The following is a 12,784-nucleotide window of genomic DNA, read 5'->3' on the forward strand; positions in this document are numbered from 1 at the left end:
CCAGCAGGCCCATCCAGGAGGAAGGAGGGCACTCAGACCGCCCAAGCTGGGAGCATGTACACAGCAGGGCCTTGCCCCCTCACAGACCACACATTCGTTTCCCAGAATATGAACCTGAGAGCTTCTGGATCCTCACTGCACAGAATGGCTCAGCTGTTGGTGGAGAAGTCCTCTGGGCCCCGCTTTCCACAGTGTCACAGGCTTGTACAAACCACTTCTCTCTAACTCCGGGACCGCTCAGCCCCACTGTCGGCAAAGCCAAGGGAAAAGCCTCCGGAGCGCTCGCAAAAATCATCAGAGGCACGCACCCTCACTCCCGATCCAAAGATAAATGATGCTTGAACATTTCTGCTTCATGATTGAACCCATGTAGGCAAACAGGGGATGAGGGATGACCAGGCAGGGACTGTGAAGTACCTAGCGCAGAATGAGACAGCAGTGGGATCGGGAACTGGGCCCATCTACAGAGCCTGCGAGGCCACAGGTGTGTGTATCCGCACGCTGATCTGGCACAGCTGGGTTCCGTCCCTGTTGGCGGCTGCAGGCATGATCACACGTGCCTGCTATGCCAACCAGGAGAACAAGCTCAATTTCTCATGCTCACTTTGCAAAACCGCTGAAGGTGCAGCGTCCCACTGTCCAGAGGCCACCCAAAGGGAAGTCCCCAACATGCCACTCCACTGACCGGAGGCACCAGATCACAACATGCCAGCCAGAGCAGACTCATCCAATCCAGTTATGTGCTGAATACCGGGACATCTGTTGGGTCCACAAGCCAGATGCTGTATATTTGGATTATGATACAAACCCGAAACAATACCTCGGAGCCTTGTCTTAATACAAACCGCCACTCTCCTGCCAGCCTTCTGCAGCCGCAGCAGAAAGAAAAACATAAATACCCACCATTTCAGATGGAACCAATGATGGAAATCGTATCTACTAACAGCCCAGTCACCAAAATGTGTTCCACAATTTTAAAGAAATAACCCATTCCTACTAAATATTTATTTTATCTTTGCACATTTTGTGGAACACTCATTCCTATATTCTTGGTAGAACAGTAAGCAAACTCAGTGTGCTTCTTCAAAGTCCTCTGACATTCCCATTTGTTTGAACATTTACAACCTTGACAGCACCAGCTTTCATCATGTACCACCATGGACCAGACAGTGTCTCTCCCAAACTTGTGCACCAGGCCCTACCCACCAGCACAAGCATATCTGGAGACGGGTCACCTGTGTTCTCTCTCTCTCCACCCCTCCCCCTGAGCAAGTGAGCACAGGCCACATAAGGACATAGCAGGGGACACGGTGAGAAGGCGGCTGCCTGATGGCCAGGACAAGGCCCTCACCAGAAGCCCAAAGCCGGCTCCTTGATCTCAGACTGTCGTTGTCTAGACCACCCGGCCTGGGCTCTTTTGTTACCACGGCCTGAGCTGCCTGAGACATTCATGCGGTACCCGTTTCCCTTTGTGTCCTCGATGCAAGCACTTAAAACCAACACCTGAGACTAAACAGTACATCAACACTTCATGCAAACGAATCCTCCCGTGCCACACACTTAGCATCTATTTCCCTAATAATCAAGCCTGTGTGTCAACAGGACTATCATTCCAGAAACTTGCTGGCTGCTAACCTTACCTAATAAGACACAGGAAAAGAAGACGAAGAAGTCCACTGAAAAACTTAATGGCACCAAATCCACACACAGCACCGGGCTCTTGGTGGAAGCCCTGCAGCCGCACCCGGGGCCCATGCCCAAGGTCTGCCCACACCCGTGGCCCACTCGCTCCCTCTCCACTTACCCATGCTGACCTGAGAGGGTGAGCAAGGTCCCAGGTAAGAGCGCCAATGAGGAACAGCCTGGAAGGGCACAGGATCCTTCATGGCCCTTGGCCAAACACACATGTACATGAAGATTCGGAGCCCTCAGTACAAAGGGAGGCATGTTCTTGCATCTTCTCAGGCACACAGTGCTCCTTATTACCAGCCTGATAACCAGGAGCCATGTCACCAGCCCCCCCACTGACCCTCATTTCACAGGAGCAGCTCAGGAAGGGTGCTGAAACAGGACAGGCTCCAAAAGCACGTGCCATTGTAAGGAGAAGGGGCCTTCAGCCTGAGCCTGATGCAGGGGCTGCACAGGGCATGTCAGGGATGAGATGGGCTGGTTCTGCTCCATCTCCCTGGGGTGGGAAAACATGTACCCTCCAGGGCAAACGTGAACTGCCAACCACCTGGCTTCACACCAGATGCCACCTGGGCCCCTCCTTCCCTGGCTCCATAATTCTCACTGCTTCCCAGCGCCAGGCACACCTGGTACACTTTCTGGTATTCCAGAACTTCTCATCTCTGAGTCAAATTGAGCAGGGCTCTCCTATAACACACCAAACACGACCAAAATATCACCCAGGTACTAATTCTCCATAATGCTAAAAATGAGCACAGACCTATGTCAACACTCATCACCCACAAAATTCAGTTTCTGTGCTTCTTGAACATGGAAGTGCAAGGCCCTGGAACAACGGGAGGAAGAACCAGGGAGGAGTCAAAGCAGCTTCCCCAGACAGTACACCTCAAGGCACCTGAACACACTTGCTCTCGAGTTCACTCTACTGCACAGACTTCTGCCCCCACATCCTCCTGCAAAGGGCACAGCCCTGGGGCACGCAGCTGCTCGCCCGGCCGTCTTCCCAAAGTCTTATCTGCAGGATGGGAAAGCAGGTCCAAGCAGGTGCACTTGGGGGCAAATTTACCAACAGAATAAAAGAGGTCAAGGCATTTTGATGAAACCATCCCCCAGTGAAGTGTGAGCACGGAGGGATGGTCCTCACCATCATCCCAGGACATGGCAGGAATGGGCCCAACCCTTCACAGGACGCAGACCATGGCACACGGGATCCTGCAGACGGACAGAGCACACCAGAGCTGTAGGGACTGTTCCTATTCAAGGGGCAGCAAGACGTCCCAACTGCTGCAGGGACGACACCCTCCCACCATCCTGCCTCTCTCTCTCTGTCCCTCTGTCTCTCTCTGCCCCCTCTCTGTCTCTGTCTCCTCCCCCCTGCCCCCACCCCCTGCGCTCTGTCTCTCAGCAGCCCTGCTCACTATCCCCTTCCGGGGACAGGGGAAGACACCCAGGTTAAGGGCAGAGATGCCAGCTCTCCCAGCTGCACCTTCTCCTCGTTCCCAAGGAATGCATCATTTACTGGTTTTTGGCCAAAGACTCTTCTTCACAAGTAACAAACCTTCTCTTGAAGTTCCTGTCTCGTCTTCCAAATCCAGGGACACGATCTTATGTGCAGTACCTTTCTGAGCCAGAGATACCTTCCTGTCCCTTCACAGGAAACGAGTGCCTTCCCACTGCACTTCAAGGGCCGTCTGGAGAGGCCAGTCTTGACAACGCCCCCACAGGGCCATACGCTTGGGTCTGGCCCCAGCCCAGGTGACACGGGTAAAAGCTGATGGAGGAAACCAAAATCCCTGCTGACTGTCCACCTCCGTGCTGAACCTCCTCCGCCTGGCAGGCCAGCCTGGGTGCTACAATCGGGCATCCTGTAGGGACCTCCCTCCAGGTGTGAACCAGAGGCCACCAGGCCTGGGGCTGTGAGTGGGGCAGGAGGCCCAGGGACAGCTGCACAACGCCCGCCCTCGAGGCCTGGCCTTGCAACCCGAGGAACAGCAGGAGCTCTAGAGAGGCCAAGGATCCGGTCAAACCAGAAGAGCCGGCTCGCTCCTGTGGTTACAGGACAATGTGCAGCCCCCAGTGAGGGGTCACTCACTCTGCGGTTGTGGTCGGGGAAGCGATCCGGTGGGCACTGCCAGACCACGCCATCACTGGAAATGTGGGATATTTATGTACATTCACACGCATTTAAATATTGGCAAAAAATTCAAACACCTTTGAAGCCTTTGAGTGGACTAACTTCCTGTGTCCTCAGACAAGGGTTCTCAACCTTAACTAGAGCACACACTCCTTCAAGAATCTAACAAAAATCAAGAAACCCAATTATTTTTCCCAGAAAACAAAAACTATTTATGCAAAAAGTTCTGCACACTGTTTGAAGGGAGTTGGGTCCCACCAGGGAACAGATAGGAGCCCACCTCCGTCCAGCTCCTGGAGAGGGCACTGTGGCAGGTCCCTCCTCCCAGGCCCATGGTCCAGCCCACAGAGACAAGAAGGGACGCCAACCCCGGGAGCCAGCAACCACAGGACCGCCACCATCCATGGGGAGTGCTGGGCCGGGGCCCAGGAAGATGCTTCATGTGGAAGCCACCAAGCCAGATGGGCCAACCATCAGGGGTGTGGGAACCATGAGCTGTGGCCCCAGGGACCCAACATCCCCTGCCGTAGTGCTTACTGAGAGAGGGGGTGGCTGGATGCCTGCCCACTGCCACCTTTTTACGATGCTGTGAATGTATCAAGGAAAGAGAGTCCAAAAGTTTGAAGTCATGCAAAACGTGTTTCAAGAGTCTGTCATGAATCAGTCAAGATCCTTGAAAGCACCGTGAGGCTTCCTTCTGGAGCATCCGGGCCCAACCTCCACCACACACCTATCAGCTGCCCTGATCAAAGGATGAATCACCGGCACAGCAGACGTTTCCAGAGGGACAACCGTGCCCAGGACCTGGTCCAGGCATGCACTGGGGCAGCCGAGATGCAGGGAGAGATGCAGGGCCAATGGACACAGACAGAGTGTGTGTGGGTCCCCCGGGCGGGGGTGTGCTCAGAGGAGAGGGTGCGTTGGCATGGAGCCTTGGGCTGACCTGAGAAGGGCCAGCAGCAGGCGACACAGCAGCCATCTCTGCCTGGGACACAGCTCCTGACCCCAGCTCTGCCCTCACATCCACTCCTGTGCTTCACTCTCTGCTCTCCCCCGCCAAACAGTTAGTGCCCCCAGGACAGGGCTTGGGTGTGCATGGCTCGGAGAGGGTTAAGTGAGCACACAGGGTTCCCAGCAGTGTGTGCTGGGAGGGTCTGAAGGACACCAAAGGCCTCCAAGGTGATAGGGATGGTGATGAGCCCACTGGAAAGCGAGGAGGCTACAGGAGGATGGCAGGACACGTCAGTTCAATACCAAAGTTCAGCAGTGATAGAAATGGAGAAGCGGAGGCAGGAAGGGCATATGGACGCAGGAAGTCTGCAGTTTAAGAATGAGTGATCTGAAGACCTGGCCACTGCCACAGGGACAGTGAGGGACACAGATGATCCAGGAGAAAGGAGACAAGAGCAAACCAGGCAGGGCTGGAGGGCTGCCTGGAAGAGGGGGCATCCTGTCTGGTGACTGCCTTCCCTTCACGAAGCACAGGCAAGGTCTCAACACTCCTTGTGAAGGGGAGGGTCTGAAGGGCTGAGAAGCCCAGGGTTGTAAGCTGTCGTGAGAGGTCCACATTCCCAGCAGGATATGCAAGCTCCACACAGGGAGGTACCCCCATCACCTAGGGCTCTGCACAGGGAGGTACCCCCACCACTTCAGGCTCCAGTGAGAAGTCGGGGATGTGAGCCAGTGTGCCCAGGGCGCGCAGAGATGGAGGCAGGGTCCAACTTCTGACCTCCGGGATCTACGACTTTGTGTCTCTGAGGTGCCAGCCTCCCAGTGAACGCACACACAATCCTCCCTCAATCCTGCTGAATCTCTAATGCTGTACGAATTGCCTTCCACTGATTTTCGTTGCAAATAAATAGCATTTTTGCCTACACTTAACTTGGTTAGAAAAGCATTTATAAGTCTGGGACTTAGGGATCCAACTGTCTTTTTATCAGTCCTGTTTCTGTTGGAACATATGGTCCAAGCACCAAGGAACAATTTGTATTTAGATCTGTAAATACAGGACTTCCCGTGTCGTTGAGCCATGAGGTATGTTTATCAGTGGATTCAACACAGTTTTCAGCAACTGTAAACCCAGACAGTGTTCTCATCCCTAGACGTTTAACTGACTGTAGCAAAACCCGTAATGTAAACTCCTTTTCCCCACTGTTATTAAATTTACCCTGCGGCATAGAATCAAGGCCTCTCAGCATCACTCATCCCTCACGTGCAGCGGAGGTTCTATGGGATTTGAGACAATAAAGGTTAAATTAGAGACCAAGCAGATCAGAGACACAGCAGCCGCGCGGCCAGGAGCAGGGCTGGCAGGCCCGGGCGCACACCTCAAGACAAGGGCCCGCAGCCCCGCCGCACAGCACACCCTCGATCAGGCTCACCTGTCCCAAGTCTCCACAGGCCGCGGCGGTCACAGCTGTCTAGCACTGGACTGGGACGGGCAAGGCCAAATCCTACAGCATTTTACGTTGTTACATAGAGACCCGCACGTGACCGGAAAGCACGTGTGCCCTTTAGGACGGGCCACTATTCAGGTGGACGCAGACACGCGGGCGCACACAGGCCTGGGGTTGGGGGGAGTTCTGCGTAGGTGGAAAGCACTCAAACACAGTGTGTATAATGTTCTCCAGGGACCAAACATATTTGCTTTTCCCTCACTTTCTAGAAACAGTGTCTATTCTCAGCAAGGAAAACCTCCAGTTTCCAGAAGTTCACCCTCTTAAAATGAAGAAACATCCCAGGAAGCAAACTGTGGGAAACAAACGGAGATGGAACTGCCACGCGCAGACCTGGGGAAGGACGCCCCAGATGAGCGGCCGGACACAAATCACAGGCGCAGCAGACTAAGCTGCTGGGCGATGGGGCGGCCAGGGCGAGCCTCCCACATGAGAGACAGGGGAGGGAAGGAGAGGAAGGGCCCTGCCGGTGAGCTTATCCTGCCCTGGGATGCTTACCCACGAGCACACTGTGGCCCGTGGCCTGTGTGCGTGGCCTGCTGCCTGGGAGCCAGGGCTGGGGCTCACTTGCCGGGGCTGTGTACTGGCTCTCCCCCGGACGCCCCACCGGGGGACTGAATTACGTCAACAGCCAGTGGTGATAAGCGTCCTGAATGTTTCCTGAGCACCAGGCACCGTTCCCAGCTCCAGGCCCATATCACTCATGCGATCCTCTCAACAACTGCAGGAGACAAGCACCTCGACTCCTCTCAGAGCGGATGACTGAGGCGGAGACCACCCACGGTTACACAGCTTTGCAGGTGGGCAGGCGCCTGGGCATCTGCGGTGACCCATGAAGGTACACAGGTTTCTTCCAGAACCTCACATATCGAAGGAGAAAATAACACCAACCCTCCACCAACTTCGTTAGATACAAAAATGTTTCTTTTTTTTTTTTAATTTTTTATTTATTTATGATAGTCACAGAGAGAGAGAGAGGCAGAGACACAGGCAGAGGGAGAAGCAGGCTCCATGCACTGGGAGCCCGACGTGGGATTCAATCCCGGGTCTCCAGGATCGCGCCCTGGGCCAAAGGCAGGCGCTAAACCGCTGTGCCTCCCAGGGATCCCAGATACAAAAATGTTTCAATAGGCCAAACTACCCCGTGATCCATGAACCATTTCATAGTACGCAAGCACTGTGCCATCTGAAAACACAAATCACCCTTATGTGGCTCGTGTCCATCCACATACCACTGACTTGGGCTCTGGAACACAGCGCAACCCAGGACAGATTTCCCCCCTTCACATGCCTGTGCATGCTCTTGCTCTCCCTCTCCCTCTCCAGAATTTGCCAGAATACAGTATCTGCAGCAACATTTTCCAAGGACTTCTTTACCTTTTGGCAACTCTCACACCTCAGAAAGAGCTGAAAAGTTGTCTTTCCTAGAAATTCTGACCATGGGAAGGCTGGAAGAGAACGGGGGATAAGCTCTTATTCATTCTTACAAAATAAGTCACATAATAAAACCACAAGGATATAAGGATTCAATCGCAAGGCTTGTCCTCTAGCAAAATAAAATATAATTTGGTCCTACATCATGACTGATCCTGACAGATTCTGTTTCTGGAAAATCTCCAATTAGTCCAACAGCATCAACAAGAGTTTAATATCATAGAAATGAATGGCCTTGTATGTGAATACAGTGATACAACTAAATGATCAAACTGGAAAAAAAAAAAAAAAAAGATGTGGAATGAAAAAATAGAAATAACAGTATCCCAAAGCTGCATTCCAGGGACATTACCAAATAATGCACGTGCCAGGAAGTTCTTGAAGGAAGAGTGACCACTTAGGTTTGAGAGAAATTATCATTTCATAAGCATAATAACAGCAAAAGGGAATTTTGACTAAACTACAGGAGGTTTATACAAGTGGACAGGACACAACCCAGCTGAGGGCCTGGAGGGAAGGCCATGCGGCTGCCCCGCCTGGGACGGACGGGAGGGAGGTCGGGCCGCCGGGCCGTGGCCTCGGAGTCAGAGGACCCGCCGCTCGCTCTCCGCCTCGCCTTGGCGCAGGCAGCACGCCCCCTTCTCCACCGACCCTTCTTCTTATCACAGTCTCAAGGAAGTGAAATTCACTGGAAAACTGTGAGCATGTTCTAAGTAAACACTAGGTCCACCCTTTCCCCGGTTTCCCTCTAGGGACACAGGCAGGAGATGAAGTGGCCGGGGGCCCACACGGCCTGGACACCGGCCCTGAGCAGCGTCCCCGTGGGGCCAAGCGCCTCCGTGCCTGCCTGCCTCGGGTCCCCGCGACGCGGCTCGCCACACTAGCTCGCTGGGGAAGCAAACGTCCGCCTGATATTCACCCTCTCATCCAAACAGGGCTTGGGGGAACCCCAGGAGCTGCCCTAGGCCAGGCCTCGCCCCACCTGCCCTCCCCGCCCCGGCGGGCCCCGGGGAGCAGGCAGCAGGCGCCCGGTGAGCGCAGTGCCCTGGCCGCAGGCTCGCGGCGGTGCGGCGCGTCCCCAGGACGAGGAGCACCACCCTGGCCGGGTCTTGGCCGGGGAGGCTCAGTGACGGGGGAGCCTGCCCAGGGGAGTCTTCTGGGCGCCAAGCCCCGAGTTCCCCTAGCGCGGCCTCCATCCTCCCTGCCGGCTGCTCCCCAAACCTGTGCGGGCCTCGGGTGTCGGCCTCCGGGGAACAAGGAGCCTTTGTCGAGGCGGCGGCAGGAAACACCACCCGCCGCCCAGCTCCGTCTCTCCCCTGCACACACACCCCCTTCCGCCCCGGCGCCAGGGCCGCAGCGCTCGCCGCTCCCTCCGCCCGAGGTCGAAACGACCCGCCTTCGCCGCCAGCCTCTTCTGACGCCCCGGGGCCGCCCGCGAGTGTGGACTCCGGGGAAGCCCACGGCGCCCGGCCTCTGGCTGGCTGCTCACCTCCAGGGAAAAGAGATGCCGAAGTTCTCTCCTGGACCCCGGGGCGCTGCGACCGCGCAGCAACCCCCCCGCGGAAGCAGGGCCCGCCCGCCCCCGCCCGGGGCCGCGCGCACTCCGGACCGTGTCCCCAGCCCCGCGGGCGCCCGGGAGCGGCGGGGCAGGTGGGCGCGCCCAGGCTCCCGGCGCGGCGGTACTCACGTATCTGCGCACGAGCGTCCGCGCCAGGCTGCAGTCCATGGCTCCTCGGCCGCGCCCGCCCGCCCGCGCTCAGCGCCCCCGCGCCCGGCTCCGCGCGCCCATGGGCCCGGCCCCGGCCCGGTCACGGCCTGGGAGCGCCGCGCGGTGCAGGGGGAGGCCGCGGCCCCTCGGCGCTCATGCCCGGCCCGGCCCGGGTGGCGGCGCGGGCTGCGGGCTGCGGGCTGCGGGCTGCGGGCTCCGGGCTCCGGGCTGCGGGCTGGGAGCCGGCTGGGAGCGGGCAGGCGCGCGCTCTGCTCCGCCGCTCGGCCCGCCGCTCCTCTGCGCTCCTGCGAGCCCGGCTCCTCCTCTCCCCGGCTCCTCCCCCACCGGGCCCCGGCCCCGGCCCCGGCCCCGGCCCGCCGCCCGCCCCCCGCCCCCCGCCCGGGCCCTGCCTCCGCCTCCGCCTCCGCCTCCGCCTCCGCCTCCGCCTCCCGCCGCCCGGCCCCGGCGCGCACGTCACGAGCGCGAGCGAGCATGCGCCCCGCGGCCCCGCCCCGCCCCCGGCCCCGCCCCCGGCCCCGCCCCGCCCCCCGCGCCCCCGCCCCACCCCAGGCCCCGCCCCGCCCTCGCGGCCCCGCCCCGCCCCGCCCCCGCGCCCCCCGCCCCACCCCAGGCCCCGCCCCGCCCTCGCGGCCCCGCCCCGCCCCCGGCCCCGCCCCGCCCCCGCGGCCCCGCCCCCGCCCCGGCCCCGCCCCCGCCCCGCCCCCGCGGCCCCGCCCCCGCCCCGCACGCGCGCACGGAGCCCGCCCTCCGTGGCCCGGTCCCCAGCTCGCCCCCGGCGCGGGGAGGCCGCGGGACCCTGGGGAGGCCGGCGGGGCGGGGCGGGCGGGGCGCCCTGTCGCTTTCGCTGCCGGGGCGGGGCTGGCCCGGGGGGCGGGGGGCGGGGGGCGCGCCCTGCGGAAGCCTCGGCCCGCGCTCGGGGAACCTCCTGCCTCCGTCCGGAAGGCCCGAGGGCGGGCGCGGGGCGCGGGGTCGCGGGGGCCCTGCTGCGCAGCGGAGGGGCGGCGCCTTGCCTCGGGGCTGCCGGGTCGGCGCAGCGTTTCCCGCGCGGGCTGCAGGTGAGCGGGGCCCGCGAGCCGACCCCCGCGCCTGCCTCGCCCTGCCCCTCCCGGCAGCACCAGGGGGGGCCGGGCTGGAGCCGCCCCGCGGCCTGTGACAGCAGCCGGCTGCCGGCGTGGCGCCCCCTCCCGGCCGGGCCGCCGCAGCCCCCTCCCGCCCGCCCCTGCAGCCCCAGGGCGCTGCGAGCCTGGGCCGGCGGCCTGCTCCTAGCACTGACACCGCCACCGCACTCCGGGGACGCGTGTTCCCGAGGGAGAAGCCGTGCTCTCAGCAACGCGGGCAGCCTGGTGCTAACTCAGCTACTTGCTCCGACTTGCCTCCCGGCTTCCCCTGTCACACCACCTGTGAGACGTGAGCAGCCCAGGCCGTGCCCTGGGAAGGACGCAAAGGTGCGAACGTCCTCCCAGCTGGCTGAGGCCCCCTCTGGACCAGAGGCGGACAACCAGAAATGAGTGTGGCTTAGGCGGAAGCGCCTCCCTCCAGGAAAGCACTCCAGTTTCTGGTCAGCCAACGTGTTGATGTCCCCATTCCGTCCAGATCTCTCTGCCCAGGTCATCCTCAGGGGGCCTCCGCCAACAGAGCAGCCTGCTGTAGGCTGCAGACCTGGAGAGCCTGGGCGTGTCCTTCCCTCCAGCCTGGCCTCCCCGCCTCACCACCCCTTCCAGGGCTGGGGCCTACAGGGCCTGTGGCCCTCCGCAGACAGTGCTTACAGACCTTCCACTGTGTCAACTTGGGCCAGGTGCCGCCGCCGCCGCCACCACCACCACCCCAGGCCTCCATGGCCTCCTGCTCCTGCTGTCCCTCAGGCAACAGCACCCCTGGATGGGTCCCAGAGCCATGTCCCTTTGTCAGACTATCTCCCAAATCTCCCAAGAAGACCCCTGCTTCCTGCCAGACCCTGATGGCTAGAGCCAGATTTTCACTCGCCTTCAATTTTACAAACTGCGACATTTAGAGGGTATGGGCACGAGCGGAGGTCAGGCAGCACTGCCGGGCAAAGGCTGCCTGTCTCTTAGGAGGGTCTGTTTCAGCCAACTGTGGATGTTAGTTTCACATTGTAGCAGACACCAGCCCTCTGTCCTCACCGGCAGAAACTCATCGTGGTCCAGGGGCCAGCCCTCTGCCTGGCGAGGGGTGAACTCTTGTTCTTGTAAGGCACTCTTTCCCATGACTGCTTTAAAACAAGTCTAAGCCAGTGAATCCCGCTATGGGGGACAAAACCCTTTTTCACTCTTAAAAAAGCACATAAAGAAGGCCTCCTTGTTTCCCGCTAGGTATGTGTCTGGATGCGACGGCCGGTACCTGCAGCCTTCTTGTGTCTGTGATGGGGTGTGGCTGGAGGGACGTCCTTGCAGTGGGGATGGCGGCGTGAGAAGATGGGAAGAGGCTTGAATGCTTGATGACACCATTGGCCATTCACCAATCCTGTCAGCCTCTTTAAAACTTGCGGAAGCAAATCAATTAGGACTCTATTAAAATCCAACTCACCCTGTGAATCCCTTATTTATTTCTGTATAACCACAGCAAACTTGAGAGTTTAAACAATGTTTCTTTCTCGGGACTCTTTGGTTTGGTGGAATGGCTCCCCTGCTCCGCCTGGTGTTGACTAGGACTGTTCCTGCACCTGCATTCTTTAAGGGACTCAAGGGGGCCTGGAAGGTTCAGAGGTTTCAGTCACATGTCTGGTGTCTCCGCTTGAGGGATGAGAAGTGGGAGCAGGCTGATCTCTGTCTCTCCATACAGTTTCTCATCACAGAGTGGTCCCCAGAGACCACATGTTTCTGATTGCTTGGCCTTGACCTGGTGCCTCCTCTGTCACTTTGAGCCTTTTTCTTAGAGTTTCTTCCTTTAGATGTTCAGACGCAGGTCCAGGGTGAGTCCTGGATGCTCTGGCAGGTGCATCCGGGTCCTTCCCTCCCCAGCAGGGCAGCTGCTCCGGGCATGGGTGCCAAGGCTTCACTCTACCCACGTGGTGGGCTGCCGTGCCGAGGGCTTGCTTGTCCAACACTGCACCTGCTCACCACACTTTGCTCCTCAGACCCCCACCTCCTCCTAGTAATTTTTCAGCTAGAAAATATGTAAAAGGAAAATGTGCTAAGAATGATTTTCTCTTTCCTTGTTTATTTTCTACTTTGCCTCTCCTTGTTTTTTTTTTTTCTGAAGAGATCAATTTTTTAAAAAAGATTTTATTTATTCATGATAGACATAGAGAGAGGCAGAAACAGAAGCAGTCTCCATGCCGGGAGCCCGACGCAGGATTTGATCCCGGGACTCCAGGATCGAGCC

The 12,784-nt window shown here is 58.7% G+C and overlaps 2 protein-coding genes across 9 annotated transcripts in view; one reads left to right on the top strand and one right to left on the bottom strand.

Moving 5' to 3' along the window:
- ATP11A (ATPase phospholipid transporting 11A) overlaps nt 1–9,790 on the bottom strand; it is a 130,950-nt gene extending 121,160 nt beyond the window's left edge. For 6 of the 8 annotated variants that reach the window (XM_041730875.1, XM_041730873.1, XM_041730872.1 and 3 more), the window contains exon 1: nt 9,401–9,790. In XM_041730875.1, the coding sequence (XP_041586809.1) occupies nt 9,401–9,439 (39 nt within the window). In that variant the 5' untranslated portion in view covers nt 9,440–9,790. The remainder of the gene's footprint in view (nt 1–9,400) is intronic. The other 2 variants (XR_005984033.1, XM_041730869.1) reach the window with 1 other exon arrangement.
- LOC121477174 (translation initiation factor IF-2-like) lies at nt 9,501–12,558 on the top strand. Its single transcript, XM_041731403.1, has 3 exons — nt 9,501–9,594; nt 10,208–10,887; nt 11,773–12,558. Exons 1-3 carry the CDS (start codon nt 9,501–9,503, stop codon nt 11,821–11,823), a joined length of 825 nt encoding a protein of 274 aa, XP_041587337.1. The 3' UTR covers nt 11,824–12,558.
- The last annotated feature ends 226 nt before the right edge of the window (nt 12,559–12,784 follow it).

The sequence above is a fragment of the Vulpes lagopus genome, chromosome 16 (assembly GCF_018345385.1).
Source record: "Vulpes lagopus strain Blue_001 chromosome 16, ASM1834538v1, whole genome shotgun sequence".
Classification (NCBI taxonomy): domain Eukaryota; kingdom Metazoa; phylum Chordata; class Mammalia; order Carnivora; family Canidae; genus Vulpes; species Vulpes lagopus.

Excerpts from the sequence above, each read along its gene's own strand:
- LOC121477174 (XM_041731403.1), top strand. The coding sequence starts at position 9,501 with ATGGGCCCGGCCCCGGCCCGGTCACGGCCTGGGAGCGCCGCGCGGTGC. Across the intron at positions 9,595-10,207 it reads TCATGCCCGGCCCGGCCCGG|CTCGCCCCCGGCGCGGGGAG; the intron begins GTGGCGGCGCGG and ends CCCGGTCCCCAG. Across the intron at positions 10,888-11,772 it reads GCCCTGGGAAGGACGCAAAG|GTATGTGTCTGGATGCGACG; the intron begins GTGCGAACGTCC and ends GTTTCCCGCTAG.